This window comes from Bombus vancouverensis, chromosome 7 (assembly GCF_051014615.1).
Source record: "Bombus vancouverensis nearcticus chromosome 7, iyBomVanc1_principal, whole genome shotgun sequence".
NCBI classification, from domain to species: domain Eukaryota; kingdom Metazoa; phylum Arthropoda; class Insecta; order Hymenoptera; family Apidae; genus Bombus; species Bombus vancouverensis.
Window position 1 is genome coordinate 2,823,517 of NC_134917.1, and position 25,077 is coordinate 2,848,593.

A 25,077-nucleotide genomic window follows, 5' to 3' on the forward strand; every position below is an offset into this window, starting at 1 on the left:
ATTCTGACACATAAATTTTGTCCGTTACTATACAAAGTATGAATGTTATACATGTTCATTCCTGTAGTTATTTATTTATTTTTGTTTTTCATTCTCTCACTGGACTCCTCAATTCTTTGTAAATAGTATGTAAAAAGTATTACATGGATCGAAAGAAGATTCGTTATTCTACCGACTAACTGTTCTAACGAGGCCAAGTTGGTCGATTTTTAAAGTACTCATTGATATATTTTCTTGATAGTATAAGAAAATGTGAAGTTCGAACGCCTGGGCGGCCGCCTGTCCTTCGTCACCTTCTGCTATGGGAAAGAGAAAGCCTCCAACACTTAAGGGTGTCATAAATTAACACTTTCATTGCCATGCTGAAGTCATATGTTTCGCTCAGGACGCCATGGGAGTATTTTTATTATTCAAAGCATATAATGGAAAAATAATAATAAATTGATTATGTAAGACAATATTCTTCCCCAATGTACCGTTTATCTTATTGGTGGTCATGGGTGACCCAAAGTGGCGCCTTGGTAACAGTTGATAGCGACATATTGTAACAAGGCTTCGTTTGTTTCAACAAACCATTCGCATTCGTTATTTCGTCGTAAGCAAAACGTCCAGAATATATTGTTGAAACGTATAGAAGATATTAGTGAACAATATTTGCTCATTCTATATATAATAGTAAGGTGGCGAAACAAGCGTGACATTTTTATGATTTCGACGAAACATTCGGCTGAAATGGTAGAGGTCTGCAAAAAGAATTATGTTTGTGATAAACCAATGGTAGTGGTAGATTACAACAGAGGAAAATGTGCTGTAGATTTACGAGATCAAATAATAGCATATTCTACACCACATAGAAGAAGCCTCAAGTGGTATATAAAATTAGCTTTAAAGTTATTGTTAAATACATCAATTTCAAACGCGGTGATACTCTATAAACAAGCAACAAAAACAAAAATCAAGGTATCAGCTTTTAGAATGGCACTCGCAATGCATCTTGCACAGTGCCATTCACCAGAGCCGTCAAATATACTTATTCGACAAAGATTGCGACACGAAATGCAGAAGAAAGAAGGGCAAGCGTACCTGGCACGAAAATTTTGCAGAGAGTGCTATAAAAAAATGTTAAAGAGTTAGGATCAAAAATTGCTAAGAATCGGACCAAGAAGGTGACCACCTATCGTCCAGATTGTATGGATGAGCCACATTTATGTTTAAAGTGTTTTAACACAATGCACCGTTAGATGCAAGATTTGTTCTCATTTTTTTATTTATGTTCTAATAAAAATGTTTAATTGCTCAATGGGGCACTTTTTATTTCAAAGTATTTTCCATTTATCATATTCAAAGTTCCCTAACTGTCAATTTTCATTCAATTTTTATATTTGTAAGAAGTTCAAACGCTCCGGTCACCAATGACCAACGTGGCAGTCAGTGTTAAGCTGTCATCCGCATGGTGTGTGGGTTAGCGGTGCCGATGTTTTGCGATTGAGACGCCTGAAAACGCGAAGCTTTAAGCGCTCGTAGCAATTGATTGCCTGGGTTCCGTTTGCTTCGGTTTTAGCAAGAGACAGCGAAGCCACTCGAGGCTGTCGAACGCTATGTCCTGTTCCTCGCTAGCGCACAGGTTAGCGCGCTTTGACCTTCTTCGCGGCTACGACGCCGAGGGTACTCGATTATCCTTTGTACAATTGGTAGTGTGGACGAACGTCGAAGTAAAAGCACGCGAGTTCGAATTTACAGAAGGTGGTGCAAAACGTGACTGTGTTGAACTCGTTTCTAGTAATTTCTTACAACGAGATGTTTTCACTATTCCAGACACTGTTTTGAAGCGTAAACTTCGTGGCATGTAAAATGTGGAAAATATTCAGGTGTCTGCCTGTCTCATACTTGGAAAAATTGGACTCGTTATTAAGTAAAAGAATGTTAGTCTTTTGGATGTACTATCGAAATTTGTAATATTTCATAGAAATTTTATAAATTTGCAATGACGAATTTGCAAGTATTTTCAATAATTTCGGGATTTTTTAGTGATCTTTTAACGTACAGGATGGATCAGATAAATGCAATCACCTAAGTATCTGCATCATTTATTGTCGTATAAAGAAACTTTGCAAGAGAAAATTGCACTATTTCAAGGAGCACGTGTAATATTGCAAATAAATCTTCTTTATGATTATTTTTCTATGAGATCTCGAGGTTTACCGATATTTTTTCATTGATAACCCTATGTTTATTTTTGGATATTTTCGAAGAGTGTGAAAAAGAGTTTAAAGATCTACTGGAACATTCGAATCATCGTTTCCACATATTTACGTCTGAATGCATTCAAATTGTACGCGATATCTCGATGAACGTGGCATTTCTCGGATTACGCAGCGCGCTGATTCTTCACGTTCACGATCCAAACATAAACATTAATTCCTATTGCAAGCGATAAGGCAGTAGATCATCTACAAAAAATATCATTAATCTGGAGGTTTCGTAAAAAAATAATCAAAAAAGCTATTTCTAGTATCACGTGTACCACACGAAGCAGTGTAACCTTTTCCCGAGAAACTTTTTGTATGCGCCAACAAATAATGCAAATATTTAGATGATCTCACTCAGTCGACCCACCCTGTATATGGACAAAAATTTCTATTCTGCTTTACGCTGTATTTTCTTTTTTTTTTTTTTTTTTTTTTGAACAAGTTTTGTACCGTAGCGTCAGTAATTCTAATGCTAATTAAAAACCATTTGAATAATTTCCAAGCTTCGAAATAAATCACCCGAGAGATGATGGATTTTCTTCTATTTACCATAATAATTTTGTTTCGCTAAGTAATTAATTCTGCTTGACGATTCTAATCAGAATTTCTTGAATTAACGTTAGATTCACGGACAGTGAGATTTCCCGCGGAAATCTCGATTCATGGGTAAATCTGTATACAGTGCAAATTGAACTTCTTAATGCATACTATTGGTGGTGAATATCCTAATTCTAGCGTGCATAATTAATAGCATATATTAGAGGAAGAGGCGTGACAGAGCAAATTGAATTCTCTCAGTAGTGGGCAAAGTGGAGATTTGAGGTCGATCGTGACCGACACGGAATAGTTAACCATGTCTGGCATGTTCAATTATAACTCACGACTAGTGATCCGGCAGAAAGGACGAAAGCGTCCTGCCATGTTACTAACAGCGCATCTCTGTGTCTCTCCCCCTGTCTCTGGTGTTTCGTCCAGGAATTTATAGGAATACTGTTCTTCCTTCAAATGAAACCTTTGAGAATTAACTCGTGTTTTACTGCAGAATTTAATTATTTATCGATTGCTATCGCAGCGTTGCAAGTTCGTAAACAATTAAAAATACAATTTTAACATAGAATAACATTAATTTGAAAAATATTTGGTCCTAGAGAATATGTTCAATTTTCTCAAATCTCCTTTTTTAAACCTAGGATGTCTGGATGATCGTTTTATTTATAACTGATGTACAACCAGGAAGTATGTGATTCTAGGTGAAAATATAATAAATCGAAAACATAGAATAATTTTTTCATACGAAATTTTATTTTCGAGGAGATTATTTTTTCATATTTCTATTTCTTTTAACATTCAGTGAAGAATAGTAAAAAATGGAATACAATCTACCATTACATAGAATTCTAAAAGAAAAACGCAATCGAATTTCCATTTAAATAACGTACATTTTTTTTCCAACATCGTATCTTGTAAGAAACATTTGTTAAACGAAGACTGATAGAATCTGTAGCGGCGTCATTTGTTTGCAACTATACGCTTTACGGCCCTATGTAAACGAAGATTAATTACATTAAATTGTTTCAAGTTTCCGTACAACTCGAGCGTCTTATAAAGAGATTAATTACTCAAAATTATTTTCTAGCCTCTTTGTCTCTCTTTGTCTGTCACCTTATCGCAAAGAATTTAGTGATTATCGACGAACAAGAAGGCTCGAATTACATCGTTGATCGCTTAGTTAGTTCAACTGGATGTTATTTCCTCAGAGGCCAAGATGGTCCTGATGGACTTCTTTCTCACTCGGTGAGTTTCGTGGATAAAAGCGAGCCAGTAATTTCGCTCGATCAAAGAATCTCCCTTGCTATTTATATCCATGTGTGTCATTCTGCAGTGTGCGTGTGCACATAATAGAACGAAAACGACACAAATTGTACTTACGTGAAGCACACAAATCCTGTGCTAGACGAATGAAAAATGCGAAAAGAGAGGATCGTTTAAGCAGACAGATTATCTTCGCATTACGGGAGAATAAACTCATCGATGGTAAAATGGACGAGAAGAGAATTAACACTTGGACTACCACACCAGCCAAATTGACTGGTTTTACAATTTTATTTTAAAATTCCTACTTCATGATGCAATGACTTTCGCAATGATAACTAAAAGAACGATATAATAAATTTTATTTTGTTTTTTATGTATTCAAACTAAAAATAATTTTGTATCAAGGCTACTTAAAACGACTGGTACTTGTCAAAGTGTACAAGGGTCCTGTAATCTGTTTATCGAACCCCAATTAACCAGTTTCCTCGTTTTCTACAACTTGCCACACGTTTTTCAAATTTATACCGCGTATCATTCGATATGATGATATCAGCTATCAGGAAAATTCCCGCTCGATCGCTAGATCGCTAGATGCTAACACTAGAAATGCTCCAGCAGTCAAAATGACTGGTTCTACAATTTTATTTTAAAATTCCTATTTCATGTTATTTTTTCCGCAATGATGTAATGAATATAATGCATTTTATTTTGTCTTTTATATATTCAAACTGAAAATAATTTGATATTGAAGCTACTTATACCAGTAGCAGTCAAAATGACGCACTTGTCAGTGCAAAAGGGTCCTGCAATCTGTTTATCGAACCTCAATTAACCAGTTTCCTCGTTTTTAAAATTTTTGCAGTGTATCATTCGATATGATGATATCGGTTATCAGGAAAATTCCCGATCGATCGCTAGATCGCTAGATGCTAACATTAGAAATGCCACAGCAGTCAAAATGACTGGTTCTACAATTTTATTTTAAAATTCCTACTTCATGGTGTAATGACTTTCGCAATGATAACTAAAAGAACGATATAATAAATTTTATTTTGTTTTTTATGTATTTAAACTGAAAATAATTTTGTATCAGGGCTACTTATACCAGTAGCAGCCAAAATGACGCACTTGTCAGTGCAAAAGGGTCCTGCAATCTGTTTATCGAACCCCAATTAACCAGTTTCCTCGTTTTCTACAACTTGCCACACGTTTTTCAAATTTTTACCGCGTATCATTCGATATGATGATATCGGCTATCAGGAAAATTCCCAATCGATCGCTAGAAATACCACAGCAGTCAAAACGACTGGTTCTACAATTTTCTAAATGTGTCAACCCTCGTTTAGGTCGATCGTGGTCTCAGATGGATTAATAATACGAAAAATGCACTACATAACATGGAATTGCTTCTGTAAGAAAGTAATAAATCAATAAATATAAAAATATTCTATTATTATGCATTTTTTAAAGACCAGTCAGTTTGACCAATTTTGGTAGAAATAGCTTCGTGTTAACAATCGGTAGTTGTAGTGTTAATTAATGAAAACGGGTAAGAGAGTAAGAGAGGAGAAAGAAAAGAAGATGTGGATATGAAGGAATCTCTTGCGTAATATTTGCTCAGGGTGCTGGCGACGTAATCGTGAAAGGGAAATAAATATAGAAGTGTAAGCTAGCTCGATATAAAGGATCGTTATCCTGGTACCGGATAACGATGTATACTCGCCTTTCACGGCTTCCCCCGTGGTTGATGCGCCACTCGACAATCCATCAGTCAAGGAACATTATCAGCTATCGCTTCGACTACGATAACAACCCTTATTCTCATAGTTTTATCATTGCGTCCGAGACTGTCATCGTAAGTCCCCCTAATAACCGATTATTATTAACGTTATGTCTTGACAAACATTGAAAACTATTCTCTGTTAGAACCTCTGTCAATGGATATCAATGATACATTATGTTTATGTTATTGGAGTTTGGGAGTAAACGTGACCAGTCCATTTTGTTGATTTCTTAGTTTTGATCTAAATTGGTGTCAATGATATTTGATTAAAAGTAAACCGTTTATTAAGTTCAAAGATATGGTAGGTTGCAAATGATAATAGATCAGGATTTTGAGAATTTTAATTTAGAACTTCCATAGTTAATACAATAACATCATCTATAGTTTCACAAGTAATTAAGTCGTAACTTTATTTTCGTAGTAGACATAGATATATTTAACAATATTTACAATCTCAATATAATTATATTACGATTTCTAATATTTTTATAATCATTATAACAACCTGAATATTATAAAAATATGATGATTCTTCTGATTCTTTTCATACGGATAAATTAACTAATTTACTTGCTTTAAAGTTTTCCACGTGTTGATTATGTTAATTTCATAGTTGTTGCAGATTATATTACTCGAGTATTCACGGCTGAATATTTCACGCAGCACGGTGGTTAAATTCCAGACGACAGTCAAGAGTTTAAAGTTACGTTGCCACTGAGGCTCGGATATCAAATTCCCGAATAAAAAGATACAAGTAAAGAGTGACAAGTTGTTTAGCAAACATTGATGATTTAAAATCTAGCAACAAAATGGATAACATCGTGACATCGTTCTGTTGCGCGTTTACCGTGGAACAAGAGGCTAGTAGAAACATTCGCTTTGAAAGCGAAACGTCTACAGGATTTAGCGTAACCTTAGCAGCTAAAATCAGCGAAGTGAATTTTTAACGAAACTATTCGAAGACCACGAAGGAAGACTCGATGAGTCATAGTTTTCGTGTCTTATAGCGGAGTAGATAATTTTAAAATTCAATATGCTGTCAAAGCTGCCTTTTGATCGACGTGAGACTAATTGTGTTGTTGATTTTTTTTTACAAAACATTGTGGTTTAATAAGTGGATACAACAGAATATTTACTAATAATTCGTTCAAAATATTTTTAAACAATTTAGACGAAGGTTTAAACTTTTTTATTCGTATTTTTAACCGTCTATGCTCTTCTACTGATAATGCGTAATGTGTTACCAGATTTTTGTCTTTCTTTTACCGATATAAAATCGAAAAGTGAAAAAACAGCTATTGTACAAACAAATTCACAGACATTTACAATCATTTTCTCTTCGGAGCATAACACTGGATCTCGAAAATTGCACATTCGTTCATTTTAGATTTCAAAATTCCCATTCATTGTTCTGGTATTGAACGAGTGTTTAAAGAATTTTCAGAATATAAAGGATTACAAAATTTAGATCTTCGAGTAAACGGACAGTCACTCTTTTGAACTAAATTGAACTAACAATGAATTTCCTAAACAATGATGATTTATTTACATATAGCTACCATATAGCTATTAAGTAAAATCTATGAAATTTATTCCCAGACATGGTACAATATATCGCATATTATTCACTGACATGCGCTAAGCTATACGCGTCTAGAACGAAGCAACGTATAAAGCTGGCGGATAAGGTATAATCGTTACCTTTGACGGAAAATCTCGTGGCCATAGAAGGTAAAGTCACCGGTCTTGCTATGACTTGATGCCGCATTTCATACAGTACAACCGCTTTTAATACATCGACAAATATGCAATCGATATAACTGTATATGTGAACTACACGCAAAGGGTTAGAACGTGTTAGTATGCATCGAGGAAACACGCGTCCCATAAAATCCGAAACTATTCCTGTAGCTATTACAGTGGGAATATGTCTGGGTCCACGGGAACAGGTGCGAGTTATTGCGAGTTTATACCGCACGATGTGCTTTACGTACATGTACTTGTGTTTTCGCACACACTGTTCACGTTTTCGCCCCCAAATCGACGCTATCACACTCGAACGTGCGTCGTTTGGTCCAACAGGGATCCAAATTCGTTTTATTTTTCCTATCGACAAGAGTGTTATCGTTAAAAAAAATATTGACTCTTGACGATTAGTTAAGCAAACTGTGTTATTTTATCGACAGAACTTACTATACTATTATAGTATAACTTATTCGAGTTTCCGTGTAAATACTTAAATTTCAGTGTATTTTGCATTTATTTACAAAATTATACGAAACGTATGTTGCTATCAATAATCAAAGCAAAATAATTTGTCTCGCTTGAAAAAGTTTGAAATTGCAACGTGCAACGAATTTGGAGAGAACTCCACTTAGAATTTTGTTTGATTAGAAAACTTTTTCCTCGAAATTCTACATATGAAGATAAAGGCAATTATTATTGCTGTCTAACATTTCTAATTGATAACAATATATATATATATATATATATATATATATATATATTCCTAATCTTTTGCTTATATATACAGGGTGGTTGGTAACTGGTGGTACAAGCGGAAAGAGGGTGATTCTACGCGAAAAAAGAAGTCGAAAATATAGAATAACAATTTTTCGTTTGAGGCTTTGTTTTCGAGAAAATCGACTTTGAATTTTCGCTCGGTACGCCTGCACTTTATCGCGTCTCGTTATAATGGATCTCACTGTAGATCGTTCTCTCGATTAACGTTATTTTTTAATTTTTTAATTTTTTTTTTTTTTTTTAATTTTTCCATCGAGACAACGATCTACAGTGAGATCCGTTATAACGCGTACCGAGCGAAAATTCAAAGTCGATTTTCTCGAAAACAAAGCCTCAAACGAAAAATTTTTATTCTACATTTTCGACTTCTTTTTTCGCCTAGAATCACCCCCTTTCCGCTTGTACCACCAGTTACCAACCACCCTGTATATTCTCAATATTCGGCTTACAATATAGAATATAGAATAAAATATAGTCGAAAATATAGAATAAAAATTAGATCCGTTATAACGTATAGAAGTGAGATCCATCATAACGAGACGTGATAAAGTGCACGCGTACCGAGCGATAATTCAAAGTCGATTTTCTCGAAAACAAAGCCTCAAACGAAAAATTGTTATTCTACATTTTCGACTTCTTTTTTCGCGTAGAATCACCCTCTTTCCGCTTGTACCACCAGTTACCAACCACCCTGTATATTATATCTGTAGCGGCACATGAGTTAGAGGATAATTCAAATCATGTTGTTGTTTTGCCTCGGAGTATCAAGATCGTTGGGATACACGTAATGCAAGAATGAATAGACAACGTCGAACAAAGACGAATTTGAATTTTCCGACTCTCCTCGACCAGTATAAATAAACGGACGCGATCGTAAGGAAGAGAGTTATCCGTTAGTCCTGCGAATCAGTTATCAACCAAGTTATCTAACAGTTATCGATCAGTATGTACGAGTATCTATCGAGCATTTATCGAGTATTTATCAGCGATTTTATTTTCCGACTTATACACTGTACGAGCGTCTCAGCGAATATTGTCCGTATGCTAATTTATTGAATTATTTTTAAATATATTCGATGGTTTCAACAACGAGCAATCTCGTGCAATAAATCTCACGGTCAAACATTCTCTACACAAGTCCTCTATATATCCAAAGAGAAAATAACTAGACAAATATACGAAGAATCAAAAATAAAATAATCATTGCGTGATTATGTTCGAACGTGATTCAGAGACGTTTACGAGAGAATTGCAACGATTATTTGGTTACGCTATTATCCGCCTGCATTCTGATCGTTTTATTTCGCATGAATTCCGAGGTCGACGAAGCGGAGGCAAAATGCAGATTGCGAACGCATTATTTCGTGTATCGGTGGAAATTTAGTCGACGCGCGACTACTTTCAACGACTGTACGAAAAAATGTAAAAAAAAAAATTGTAATGAAATTACGTCGTGCTCTCGGAATTAAAGCTTTCAAGCACGCAGCGTATTACTCGACCGTTTGCCACTTTGCTGAATTTTCGTGCTATTGCGATGACGTTGATTCATCCAATTATTTTCTCTGTTTCTTTTTTAAAAACGCGCACGTTTCATGAATATCGTCCATCCTCCGGGAGTATTTCATTCACGCAACTAAGAATAGTAAAGCTAAAGATTAAGTTGAAACTGACCAAGAATTAATGAGAACCGTTTGACGTTTTCAACAACGTTTCTTTATTTTTCTCTATCATCATTAGCCGTATCGTTCTTTTTCCGGCGACTAATTTATTCTCATGTTCAAATGACACCGCGATAGCATCTTGATACTTGGCCGAATTGTCGAGGGAATATTTTACAGGTAACGTAATTTTAAAAGCTTCGGTAGAAAAATTGATATGGTAATATTATAAGTTGTGGATAAAGAGAAAATCTAATAGAGAAATCTTTATGCTCCTATACGTTACGCTATTGTATACTCGTAAGACTTTGAATGATTCACAATAGAATTCTTTAGGCAAATATTGACGTTAGGCACCGTTTCTTGTACTCATCAAAGAAAATGCACTTTCCCACTGCCAATGAATCCTTCACAATATTACACATATTTAGTTTGTTGTATGCGAAATGTTCCATAATTATATTTAATAAATTATATTTGTTAAATTTTATCCTTGATTATTAATCATATTTGCTATAAATAACGTAAATTCTTATAAGAGAGTTATGTAGAAGTTACTTTGATGTTTTAAAGGAACTATACGAATGGTTACGGTTTTATTTGTAAAAATAACATTTTCGTATGAATTAACTCAAAATAATTCTCCTACATGGCAATAATTTAATTTCCCATTCAAATTGGTAAAGTCGGAAAGAAACGAAGACGAGTGGGCGATAAAACCATAACAAATATTAAAGAGCCAGAGTAAATTTCAAATTCAACGAGAAGATTGATTCAACGGTATAATCAATAGAGAATTTCGACTCAACTTACACCATCTGGATGATATTTCGGCGCACCGCTGGGCGTTGTGTTTGATCCGCAGAATTCGGTGAGGACATCTTGTAGCTTTCGCGCAGAATCTGAAACAATGAAGTTAAAAGCAACTGTGACTTGCCGTACGCAGTACCGGTGGCTTCCTGTTTACCGGAACAGAAAATACAATTTCCAGAGTAGCAATGCAATGGCCGAAGAGCGCATTGTGTTCTCTGCTTAGAATCTACAATGAAATTACGTTCGACCTCGTAGTTACGAAAATTTTACAATTCTGCACATTTAATAAAAAAAAAGAAGAAATCGCCATCCTATTGAACAACAATAATAATTAATACCTAACGATAACAATAAAACAACTTTAGCTTATGAAATTTCAAAAGATACGTGTTTTCTCAGTCGCGAATTAACGAAACGATCGAATTTCCTGATCAAAACACACGTTGCTTGTAGCTTCAAAAATAGCTAAACTACTTGCTTGTTCGTATAACGTATACATAGTCAGTGGCAGTATACAAGTCCTAAATGATTCATCCGACACTGATCTCTAACGATAAATAAGAGATACTTTCCTTCTTTCCTTCATCTTGAAACTGATATCACTTTTTAGTTTCACACGATATCTTTTACAATATTTCTTCTACAAAACCTCAGTTTTTTGCCTGTTTCTCTGTTATTAATTGATAACAATTAACTGATTAACTGATGAACTCATTAACTGATTATTACAGGATAAGGAGTATCCTGTAATACTCGGGTACAACTATGTCAGTGAATATCGTACTACTGTAAATGATATAGGTATTTGTTTATAAATATATACAGCAAGTGCAATGCAATTTGTACCTTTTAACACATTGTTGACCGGCAATTTTACTGAAAATTTATCTCATGTCATCGGCTATTATTTCGTAATTGCATGTGCAAGTAAAACAATATAAATAAACTTTAATAAATTTTATTTATTATTCAACTTTTAATATTTCTTTTTCCTATGATAAACAGTGTAACAATCACCTACGTGTAATGGTACGCAACAGCTTTTGCAAATATATCCAGTTTCGCTGCGTTTTTCTTTCGAAGAGCATACTCTGCACGCTCTAGTCGGATTTGTTTTTCTGCCAGTGACTATTTTTTCTAAGACGTGGTTTCTCAGTTGTCCGGAAAGCCTGAAGGATGCATCATTATGAGAAGCTGTTTTAGAAATTCGAGAAGCGTCAGGTGCAATGCTGCGTTCCTTGGAATCCACAGTTATCCATTCTCTAGCTATTTCCAGTAGAAAGTTGTTGTATCTTGTTTTATTTTTTGGCAGATAGGTCTCTGACCATAAATAAGAGATACTTTCCCTCTTTCCTTCATCTTGAAACTGATATCACTCTTTAATTTCACACGATATCTTTTACAATATTTCTTCTACAAAACCTCAGTTTTTTGCCTGTTTCTCTGTTATTAGCTGATAACGATTAACTGATTAACTGATGAACTCATTAACTGATAACGACAAGGACAAGGAGTATCCTGTAATACTCAGGTACAACTATGTCAGTGGATATCGTACTATTGTAAATGATATAGGTATTTGTTTATAAATATATACAGCAAGTGCAGCGTATTTGGAATATCAGTTTGTTTAAGAAGAATAAACAATTACAGCACAGGATACCAAGAAAAAAAAAGTGCGCAATATTATAAAGAAACTAATAAATTTTTATATTCCAAACTTTCAGTAACAATGGAAAACAAAAAGTATGTGAACTTTTGGTGTAAAAATAGAGAAATAATGATTTTGTTACGGTGCAGACAATTTGAACTAGCGGTATTGCAATTTACCTTTGTTATAAATATAAAAATAAAGAACAAGTAAATAATAAAATTATTTCCTCTTGGGATTTAATCGAGTAGAAAATTCACAGCATAGGAATAATTATCTTAGATAAATATCAATCTTATGTCTCAAAATTTGTTTGTAGTAGTTAGACGTGTAATTTTCCGCAGTCATAACATATTTAATACAATGCAGCCACATTTCACTCATGAAGCACTGCAACCGCGTTTCTCCTCTCTTGCCTTCGCTGTAATTCACGTTGTAAAAGAGATACATAGCATTCTCGGTAAGTTTATCTTACGTATTCTGAATTAGCAATATCACATAAAAATCTAAAATTCCACGTCAGATTTTGTATCCTCGAAATATTCGCAAAATTGACATGAAACCATAGAATTAATATACAAACAAGTAGATTAAATGATCTTAGTATAAAGTTTTGACGTATTCTAATCACTACCACAGCGAAATAATTGCTGAAAACCATTCGCAATTTGATATTCTTTTACCCTGCAAATAGAATCGAAAATTTCAAAATTACGGTTAGTTCACAAATATCGTTGGTTCACGGGTCATTCGCCCTTATTATTTGTGACGTTATAGATCAGATGACGTTACTAGTTTTTTAGATATTTTGGTATTCCAGATTACCAATAATTTCCAAAAACGCTGCACTCCCTCTATATGTTAGGTTGTTCGAAAAGTGTCTTTCTTTTGCAACGATGCATTTTTATACAAACATGAAACCTAATCTGTCAAACGTTGTGATCTTTACTTTGATAGAACAAAATGATATAAAACGAAAAAAGTTGTGCATCAGTTATTTCCTTATAAAACGAAAGAAACTTTTCGGACGACCTAACATTATACGGAAACCTGTGGTGTTCTCTGCGACGATTCCACGATCATTATAATTAACAGCTAAAGGAAAAAACCTCACGACGAGAACTTTCCGCAAACGAATACAACGGTACCGTACCATATACATTTGGCTGAGCTTCAGCGCCTTATGCTACTTAACACTGAAACCCATTTGAAACGATTAACGCACGGTGTGCATCATATAATTGCTGATACAACCTAACCAATGATATTGTATGGATTTTACCACCTTACTACCGTAGTACGTAGCTGCTTAAATTCCAATAAATCCGCGTAGTAATTCTGACAGAACAGGTAGAGCCTTTGCCAGTTCCACCAGAGGGAAAAATAATAGATCTGGCCAAAGCAAAGGAAAAAGATATGGAATTTAGGGTTACACCCAGCTCGAGAAACCAGAACCAAGTATTGGGTTGGCGATTAAGTGATTGCATATTTTGTCAATACCATCTAATGACAAAATCCGCAATCACTTAGCTGCCGATCCAATACACACTGGGAAATCGCAAGGCTGGGTCATTTGAGTTTGGGCGGAAGAAATATATTGGAATTTAGGCGAACGCTTATCTGTATATCTATTTCAACAATTACAGTCAAGTGAACAGACAGTGGAAATAAATATCAATGAAGTTTCGTTAAATATAGTTTGTTTACAAGAAAATGTAAATACTAATTTCAATTATTTACCCAATGATTGATATAAGGATATACAGGGTGGTTGGTAACTGATAGTACAAGCGGAAAGGGGATGATTCTACGCGAAAAAAGAAGTCGAAAATATAGAATAAAAATTTTTCGTTTGAGGCTTTGTTTTCGAGAAAATCGACTTTGAATTATCGCTCGGTACGCGTGAACTTCACGTCTCGTTATAACGGATCTCACTGTAGATAGTTGTCTCGATTGAAAAATTAAAAAAAAGAAATTAAAAAAAAATTTTTATTCTATATTTTCTATATTTTCTATTCTATATTATTCCATCGAGACAATGATCTACAGTGAGATCCGTTATAACGAGACGCGATAAAGTGCAGACGTACCGAGCGAAAATTCAAAGTCGATTTTCTCGAAAGCAAAGCCTCAAACGAAAAATTGTTATTCTATATTTTCGACTTATTTTTTCGCGTAGAATCACCCCCTTTCCGCTTGTACCACCAGTTACCAACCACCCTGTATATCACTAGTACGGGCTCGATTAAACTATGTTACATAATAATACCTACTTCCACTACCTATCCATTTATTGTTATTCCTGACTGTATACATATACCAATTTCTTCGACTATGCTTCTTACCGCAAACCGGTCTTTATCGATAGGACGCTTGACCCAGCCAATGAACAAACTTCACCGGGACGAATGTCAACAGTTCGTGGTGGTTCTGGCGTTGGCAATTAAAACGATATCGACGCAATATTACTCGGTTCGTGGAGTAGAGGCTGAGCTTTCGAACGAATAGCCAGGCATAGAGAAAAAAGGGACGACAAGGGATAAAGGCGCGTTTTCGCTCGGTTTATTGGCCAGGTCTGGCCGCAAGGAAGAAGGAAAAAGCACGAGAGCTATAGAATAGAAAGACAATCGATCGGACATCTGGGATTCAGTTGTTTGCAGAGGAAACAACACCGATAAATTGACTAATAATAGCAGACCATTGGTCTAATCTACCAAACATCGAAGTTATAATGCACTTAACGAGCAAGATATTTTTAGGTAGTCGACATTTTCGAGGCGATTGACAAGAACTATGATGGATCGTGCACTAACGTTTCGCATGATTAACGGCCCCGTTCGGAAACTCACGTTTCCGCACCAAAATCGGGAAATTGGCTGTTGCTCTTCTCAAAAATGGCAAATCTGTGTTCAGGATATTGGATAGCAATCGGAATTTTTCTTTTTTAATTTTCCACTTGTTACACAAATCGTTAACTTTTTAGATACCGTTGAGATTGACTGATTGAAGAACGAGTGGATGAATTTGTAATAGAAAAGTATATTAAAATGAATAAAGCTACAAGTATAAGTAACGTAGTATCGCAGATAAAAGACCTAAGAGATATCGGCTGAACCATAAACAATGTCGCGAGAAAGTCGAAGTGCCGACAGGCCTATCAATGTGTCGTCGGTCCTTCAATCGAATAGTTTCGTGAAAAAGGACTACGTGACCTTGGTCAAGAGCAGATGCGGAACACGTGCGTGGTGGGCTTAAGAAAAGACAAAGGGGTGCTAAGGGAGAAAGACGAATTAACGGTGAGTGTCAGTGGAGAAGCCAGTGTGAATCGACAAGTCAAGGAGTGTGAGTTGTGTTGTCGAGATAATGTTGCTAATGTTGTCGACAGAGTGTGGTACGCGTGAGAGAGAGAGAGAGAGAGAGAGATAGAGAGAGAGAGAGAGAGTGTGTTGGATCCGTGGCGACGAGAGTTGAAAATGAACCACTGAATTGTCTAAATTATAGTACGTTATTGTGATTAGTTCCTGTTAAACAATCATCGTTTCCTGTTTAATCGACATGTGTACAATCCATTCATTGTAAATAAATCATAATAGTTTACGTTACTACGGTATAATGTATAAGTTTATGCTGATTCATATCCTTACAATACAATGGAATCGATAGGAAGCACGTTCATAGATTTATAGCAAAAGGACATTACCAAAAAAGTTAATCTTATAGCTTTAGCTAGAGAAGAAACATAAACAGAAATCTGTTTATTAGTTCTTTTGCTCCCAGACCTTGCAACCCAAAACATAATGTATATTCAAGGGCACAATAATATGGACCTCTGCTTATTTAAAATATTTCTGCGTAATAGCAGTCTCCAGGCCACGGATGTACATAAATAAAGATGTAGAGTTTTTCTTGAAGTAGTTACTTCAACAGATACAGTTATTTCTTTATGTAAAAATATTCTCTGTCTTTCTTGTATGATGTATTGCATCGATGACACTTTAAATTGGCAAAATAATAAGTAGAAATGGTTAACTATGGCCAGACAAACAAATACGTACTACTTAAGCGCAGTTTTCTCTAAAGTGAATAACGAAGGCAATGTGGTTTATGATGTCAATGAAATAACGTAATAGGTACTAGGTAATTTCGTTTGGCTTACACAAGAAAAATGCAGTTTCGAAATTTAAAAATTCTGAAGACAAACGTGTCGTGCAACGCGGCTGGAATAAATTCCGCTTCCTTCCAGCCGATGTCGCGTGAATTTCCATAATTCCATAAACAATGAACCCGACATTTCATGACTTTCAGTTGACATCCTCGAGATTCACTTTATTAGACGCGTTTATGCGTTGCAATCGTTTTTGCAATTTTACAATTTTACGTGTTAAGTTTAAAAACATTTTTATTTTATAAGATGTTAGATCGTTGCATAAGTTTCGCTGTTATTTTTTTATCAAAAATTTCATCAAAATCATTTAATCTTATCGGCAGATTGAACGGAATTACTGAAAAGTATTATCAGATCAATTTAGAAATCCGAACCAGCATCGCACTGACTGCTCTTTCCTTGAACCTTGAACTTCACTTCTTCTTATGTTTCAAAGCTGAATTATTGCAATATTTTCAATTGCCACATTGTTCATTTACCGCTTTTTACGAGGTTCGTAAAATGTTCATGTAATGTTCGAAATCTTCACTTGGGTTCTCGATTGCCATTCTTTCGCCACACCCTTAATCTTCCTAAGATTCACATCCATCTAAATGCAAACAACTCTTTTCATGCACGCAACACGAATGAGCAAACAAAGTAACATTTTTCGTTCGCTCGAAAGATAAAGAAACTGTATCAGTGCAAACTCATTGCACAAATGACACGATCTTTCCTTGACCAGCGTCGCTTCGGTAACAAAGTTTGCTAAACTCGCAACCAGCCGTCCGTTTCACTTTTTACTTACAAACTGCTAAATCCTGGAGCTGTTGAAATTCTGCCGGTGAGAGCTTATCCCAGTGAAAGGCCATCCTTACTTCTGGTCTTTGTCTCCCGCAGGACGAACGCCCAGTTGTCCAACGCTGAAAGTCGTCACCTGTAGATGGAAAGATATCGCTGGATTAGGGAAAGCTTTTCAATCCCATTGTACGCGAAGATATTGGCGCACAAAAGTCTCATATGCTATAAATTCACGTGATAAGGTCGACTGCTTTAATAAACAATTTCAAAGTTTCAAGTTCCTTGAATATTTTCAACATCTTTGCAATAATTTTTTCAAGGTTTTCAACATCTTTGCGATAATTTCTTCAAAGTGTACTTTTCAAGCAAATGTTACAAAGTAATATAATTATACGTAAAGCGTAACGTGCTATCTTTTTTGGCGGTCTGAAGACTAGCGACAAAGTACACTCGCGGCTACTTAACGTCCGCTTTACACGATAGACGAGACCTTTTTACCTTGCATCGACAACCATCGCTCAAGTTCGTTCTTTTCCTTCTGATGAATATTTCACATGTTTAAAATGAACGTTCAAACATTCATCCTAAACGTGCAACGCGCATTATTACACGAATAACCCGGTCGCGATTATTCGATAAATGCCAGGTAATTACCTCGTAAACACGCTCGTTCCAACGCTCGCTGTAATTTGTGCAATAAATGCTTCACCGATATGAGTTGTAATCGTTGTAATATGTGTAATTGTAATCGTGTATATGTAGCCGTAAACTTGTAAGAAATTCTATAAAAACGACATTTTTTATTTCTCTCTTATTTTTCTCTCTTCTTCGGAACTTTTATTTGTAGAATTGTATTTTTCCTTGAATTTTCCAGGTTGGAAACTTCGGCTACGGAGCTTCGTAAATTTAAGGACCACCAGCCTATAAAGCATTTCACTTGAATATCCGTTTTACCTTTTTAGAAAACCTGTCGCGTCCCTTCCTCTCTCTCTCTCTCTATTCGCATCAAATGGAGTAAACTGCGGTCCTCTCGGACCAATTTCTGACGACGCGAGACGTGCATTGAAAACAAGGAATCCAGATTTTTCAAGAATACAATTCCCTTCAGCTTTCCACGTATGAGTTCCTCGAAACATACACTGATCGACTGCGTATATTAAAAAGTATAAAAATTCGATGTTATGAGTATTATTTTTTTAAATTTAGGGTGTCTATAGAAGCTGCTCAGAAGCCACATTCACGTAACTTCGTAAGTTGAAACGCAGAAAGACTATAAACACTATTTTTTAATATAAAATTTACTATTATTTGTGCAACCTTCTTGCAATATACGAATTTACAATAAATGAACTATAGAAACAACTTATTTTTTTTTTAGTATCGAACATTAATCGTGTACTTACGTAACGAAACTGAGAAATTGTCAACAAATTGAGTTAATCAGTTTTGGCTTCTCACAAGCTCACATACGTATGTTTTAAAAAATATTTGCAACATCACAATTTGTACCTTTTAACACATTGTTGACCGGCAATTTTACTGACAATTTATCTCATGTCATCGGCTATTATTTCGTAATTGCATGTGCAAGAAAAATAATATATATAAACTTTAATAAATTTTATTTATTATTCAACGTTTAATATTTCTTTTTCCTGTGATAAACAGTGTAACAATCACCTACGTGTAATGGTACGCAACAGCTTTTGCAAATATATCCAGTTTCGCTGCGTTTTCCTTTCGAAGAGCACACTCTGCACGCTCTAGTCGGATTTGTTTTTCTGCCAGTGACTATTTTTTCTAAGACGTGGTTTCTCAGTTGTCCGGAAAGCCTGAAGGGTGCATCATTATAAGAAGCTGTTTTAGAAATTCGAGAAGCGTCAGGTGCAATGCTGCGTTCCTTGGAATCCACAGTTATCCATTCTCTAGCTACTTCCAGTAGAAATTTTGTGTATCTCGTTTTATTTTTTGGCAGATAGATACAGTACGTTTTATATGCATCGAACAAGGTGCAGTTTATCAGAAAAAATGCTCATTTTTTCGACCACTTTAAAGTTTCTCGTAAAATACTGCTGTTCGCCAAAAACTGATCTGCACGATCTACCCCTTTCATGCGCTTATTGTATTATAATATGCACGTAGGTTTAATGATATTTTGCCGGTCTAATATCAGACTCGCTATCTTCCGATACAGTATCATTTTCCGAGTCACCACAATTTGATTCACAATTATTCGGACGATCAGGTAAAACATCAGCGTGACAGATTCTTCATTGGTACGTTCCGTCATCGTTGAAATTTTGTTTACAACAAAGGACGCAACTTGACGGGTCTTATGAGCGAGAGACACAGCTCGAGGTATGTTGACCAACAATTGCACTGTATCATCACCATCAGCGCACTGAGAAAACGACGCTGACGCGAGAAAAGCGCATCACGAGTTTACTCGTGGTCGGTCGACATTGTGTTAATATTAATATAAATTTATATAAATTATAATTTTGTAATATTAATATAAATTTAATGGTGTTGATCAGTGTGACATGTGTATGTTCGGGATTTGGAGTGGCCGCCTGGTAATTACCGCGACGCTTTATGTGAACCAGATGCGATCCTCGGACAGGACGACCGTCAAGGGTCTACGCTACCCTAGTGCGGACTCATCATAAACAGTAGGCCTATTGTACAGTCAGGGTACTTTAGGACCCCACTGAGAAAACCCATAAAGCATGCAACTTCTTTATTTTATGCTACATCTCAGGAAGACCGGACACGCGGGTTTCCCCAAGCGTAAGGTCACCCGCGCGCGAACCTTCATGAAGCCCATCCTCAAACATGCGTCTTTACCCAATGATCAGTTAGGAACAGACTTGAGAAACACCCACTACGAACCTTCCTCTACGACAGCAACATCACCAAGAGACACTCTTGCACCAGTATTCTAAGAGTCAATATATAACAGTATTCAGTCAGTGAACATTATATTTTACAGGATAGCCAGTGAACTTAAAGACAGTTGTTTTCAGAGTATTGAGTGGGATAAATAAGGTGAACTAAACCTCGCTCTTTACATTTACTATAATCCTCCACCTTGGGCGCTAGTAACGTACAAGGCTCGCGATACCAACCGATCAGTTGTGCCTGACTGGTCGTTAGTTAGTTGTGTGTCGCAACAATGTATGTCAATCATACATAAAAAAATCTCTACAATGTGTAACAGGAGTACGATTATATCAATTTCCAGAGTGTGTAAATATTTAAAAACAGCGCAACACTCGACAAGGAAGGAAAGAAGAGTAACAAAGAGTTGCCAAAGACACAGAAGCACCTGACAAAGTTTCCTCTGATCGTTTTCTGTATTCTGTATTTCGTTAGGTACGCAGGTCTATTTGAAATTTTTATAGAATTTCCAGGCAAATTGAATCTCTGCTTTCGATCCAGACATCAGAGGGAAAAAGAAAAAGATTTAAACCTGAGATACGGCTGGGTCGACAAGCGACAGGATTCAAGGGTGAAATTATCGGTTCACGAGCAAATAGTCCAAAAGTTGCCACTTTGTGGTGGAAAAGTTTACGGCTGAATTCCGCGGAATGGCTGCGCGAGAGTTTGTCTCTTATCGGCAACCTCTTCGCAACCGATCTCGCTCGATACAGCGCGGTGTGCCGCGGCGTTAAATAAAACACTGTTGACTATTTGAAAGAGCTAAAGAACGAGATAAGAGAATATTCGTGTGGACGTAGAACGTTCAAACGCCAGTGGCGGATTTCATCAATCTGCAAACTAGTTGAGAAAATTGAAAATTTCTCTTCCTACTTTCTTTCCTTGCAATTTTCGTCGTTACTCACGCGTATGTTGTATTTCGCCAATTATTCTAACAATGCTATCACCCGAAAAGCGAAAATTTTGTTTCTTTCTGAATTTTTCTTAGCATTCTCGCTGCTGCTTACGTTTACGATGTGACAAACCTGTATCCATCGATATCCCTACATTGAATACGATGAATATTTTTGTTTTCGTTTTAAAAAGAACAAGATTGATTACTTTAATATTGTTAGTCATCGATTATCATTCGTTCAATAATGATTCATAACTATGTTCAATATAAAATTTGTGATAAACAAAAGAGAATGGTTTCTTAAGCAGGTTTCCAGAGGACTGACCGATTAAATTAACATAAGATAATGGTTGTCACAAGTTTACCAGGATATCCGAGGGGCGATTGATGTTATCTAACGCAAGTACTTGGAATAAGAAATTTTCGAAATTACTCGAGTCTCCAGGGGAACAGAATTAAAAGTTCTCGACTGGAAAAAAAAGAAAAAAGAAAGAGAAGCAAGAGAGAAAGATAAGATTACATGACTGATCTTGGTGAAAAGCTTCTCGTTGTGCTTGTGTAATTAAAAATGATCATTTTTCATTCGAATTTTATTTTTCTTTGTAGACGCTTCATTTTTTTTTTTTTTTTTTTTTTGGTGCTTCTTGAGAAGCTTCTTTATTCGACGATTTCCCCTTGAAAATATTTTCATCTTAGTTTATCGATTATAAAATATTCGATTTATGAAACAAGTAATCTCGTCAGTGATCAAATAGGAATTTTACAAAATCAGAAAGTTTCGTTGCTTTTGTGTAATCGTTATCGACTTATAAATTCTATTGTCTTTCTCTTTAGAAACCAAGGTAGATTTTATTGCATTGCGAGGCAAAAGGTCTCCGAAGTATGTTACAACAGACATTTCCTACTATACATTCTCAGGGATTGAATAATTCCGTAAGAACCACGAGGAAATATTACCCAAGAATATTCTCGATAAACACCATGGAATTTTAAATAAAAGCGAAAGAGATACTTTCTAGTAAAAAGAGAATTAACATTAAAATTAAATCATTCCTTTTTCCCCGTTAATTTTACACGTTTCGATAAAGTGAAAAAGGCAATATCTATGCATATTTCGTTATTTTATATTTGAAGGGATACTTGAAGGGATATTTATCTTCTCATTGTATCGAATTCCACCATTACGTTGATTTAACGTTAAGAGACAAATTAAGGTGAGAAAACGAGGGTTATCTCTGCTATGAAAATATGAATTTGCATAAAGATTCACAACCTGAGACAATATTTTCCAGGAAATCTCAGGAATTTCAACGAAATATATGAAATTTATTAGGCTTGTCCAAAAAGTTTCTTTCCTTTCATAAGTTGATAATAGACGAACAACAATTTCTGTTTTATATTATTTTATTGAATTAGGTATGATCCATTTCTTTCTATTTCTATTATCATGTGCGTGCATAATTCGATAAACTAATATAAAACAAAAAACATTGAGCGTCTATTATTTCCTTATAAAACGAAAGAAACATTTCGGACAACCCAATATTTCATATCAAATCAAGTTCCAATGTGATTGTCTCATATGATGCTTATTGATATATTCCGTCGTTAAAACGTTAAATGTCGCGAATCAAGGAACGTTGTGATATGTGGTTTATGGTTAAATAGTTAACCCAAATAAAAATCACAATTGAAGACATAAATTTGCATCAACATTCGTATTCCAGTCATTATAACTATCGGGGCAATTAAAACGTTATTTATTCACGGTCAACGACAACTTCCTATACGCACACAACACACATCTTCTTACATTCCCGCCCTCAATTCTCAATAACTCTTTATAATCCTGTGTAGGATACTTTTTCCAAGGCGGATAGGGCACATAAGGTATAAGGTAACCGGGGTTACTATATTATATTGTTTGCAATGCGTATTTTGTAATTTTGACAATACTCGCCAATCAGTATTTGTATTAGGTTGTCCGAAAAGTTTCTTTCGTTTCATAAGGTGATAATAGACGAACAACAATTTCCTTTTTATATTATTTATTGAATTTGATTTGTTCGCAAAGCGTATTTTGTAATTTTGACAATACTTGCAACAATACTTGCCAATCAGTATTCGTATTAGGTTGTCCGAAAAGTTTCTTTCGTTTCATAAGGTGATAATAGCCGAACAACAACTTCCTTTTTATATTATTTATTGAATTTGATTTGTTTGCAACGCATATTTTGTAATTTTGACAATACTCGCCAATCAGTATTCGTATTAGGTTGTCCGAAAAGATTCTTTCGTTTCATAAGGTGATAATAAACGAACAACAATTTCTGTTTTATATTATTTTATTCAATTAGATGTGATCCATTTCGTTCTATTTCTATTATCATGTGCGTGCACAATTCGATAAACTAATATAAAACAAAAAACATTGTGCGTCTATTATTTCCTTATAAAACAAAAGAAACATTTCGGACAACCTAATATCATAATAAAACATATCACGAGCTTACGTGTAATCTATTTTATCATATTAATGTGTTCATTAAAAAATATAACGTGTTCGTTAAATAAAATTCGTCTGGAAAGATTTAATTTCGTTCGTAGAAGTATCAATTTCCATAAAGATCTACAGTGCGATATTACCATAGCTTATTGCTATATAGCTGGAGATATACAATGTGATATAACCATTGCTTGCGAGCAAATATTCATCGCTGTGTTTTCCAAGAACCGTAAAGCGACTTTACGTCATTGCATCGATAAGCTCGCTACTCGAACATCCTTACAGCTTAGGTAAGATAAATCTGGTTGGAACGGGTTGACAAATATCGATGGCTCGTCACGAAACCGATCGAGGGTAGCAAAATGCAACTGGCTAGGGTGCGACTCGAATCGAACGAATATTCTCTATTCGGATGGAGGAACTGCCGCTTCTCAGAGCTTATACATTCAGCGTGATGTCACCGTCGGGCAACGTAGGTCGATATATCATGCGGGTAACGGGCGAGATAGGAAAATATGCGGACATTTTCGATCGATCGACGCCCTGTCAAAGTCGGGGCAAATGCACGTATCTGCGTTTGGAAGTGGAATATTGAATCGCCTGTTTCTCTTATCAACTACATTTTACGAATACAAATTGGAAACCGCGCAATAAAAAAGAATACGAAGAACGATGACGAATGGTTTTAATCGGGCAATCGTTTTCTCAGGGTATTCCACTCGTCTTCGAGCGATGGACCACGATGCCAACCACTGGAATATTTCTACGTACGATTTCCACGCTTTTATTGTTTTATTATTTTATCGAATTATCAACATGATTTTTTATTTACACTTTACGCTGAGTGTAATAATGAAATTTTTGATTGCTACCAGCTGCTTCTCGAAAGACGTGCCATGAGCAATGCGAATGGGAAAGAGCAGAATAGCAAGTGTAAAAATCAAATGCAGACGTCTTTTCACAATGTGCAGGTAAATATATTCGTCGTTGTTAGATCACATAAATAAATGGAAAGAAATAGTTGGGAATTTTACTTAAAAAGATCAATCTATTGATCGCCATCGTTGCATCTTAAGAGAGAAAAGTTGATGCGTGTTGCGAGAATTTCGAGGCAACGAGCGTTTTAACCAGAGACACGTAGAATTCGTAAAGCTAAGCTAGCTTTTATTTGCTAATGGAGTAATTTCATGGCAGCGTTGGTCATGTTCTAGTAATTAAAAGCTCGTGAATAAGCGATTCAGCAGCGTAGCGCGATTAGAACCATGGCGCTCCTATCTTCGATTTTGATTAGGCTATCGA

General features: G+C 35.5%; 1 protein-coding gene across 1 annotated transcript in view; it reads right to left on the reverse strand.

Annotated features, from left to right (window-relative positions):
* Positions 1–25,077, reverse strand: part of Dgk (diacyl glycerol kinase 1) — a 150,606-nt gene that overhangs the window by 56,003 nt on the left and 69,526 nt on the right. The window contains exons 2-3 of the mRNA XM_033347762.2: positions 17,445–17,573; positions 10,842–10,930 (exon numbers count right to left, since the gene is read on the reverse strand). Coding sequence (XP_033203653.1) covers positions 10,842–10,930; positions 17,445–17,508 — 153 coding nt within the window. The 5' untranslated portion in view covers positions 17,509–17,573. The remainder of the gene's footprint in view (positions 1–10,841; positions 10,931–17,444; positions 17,574–25,077) is intronic.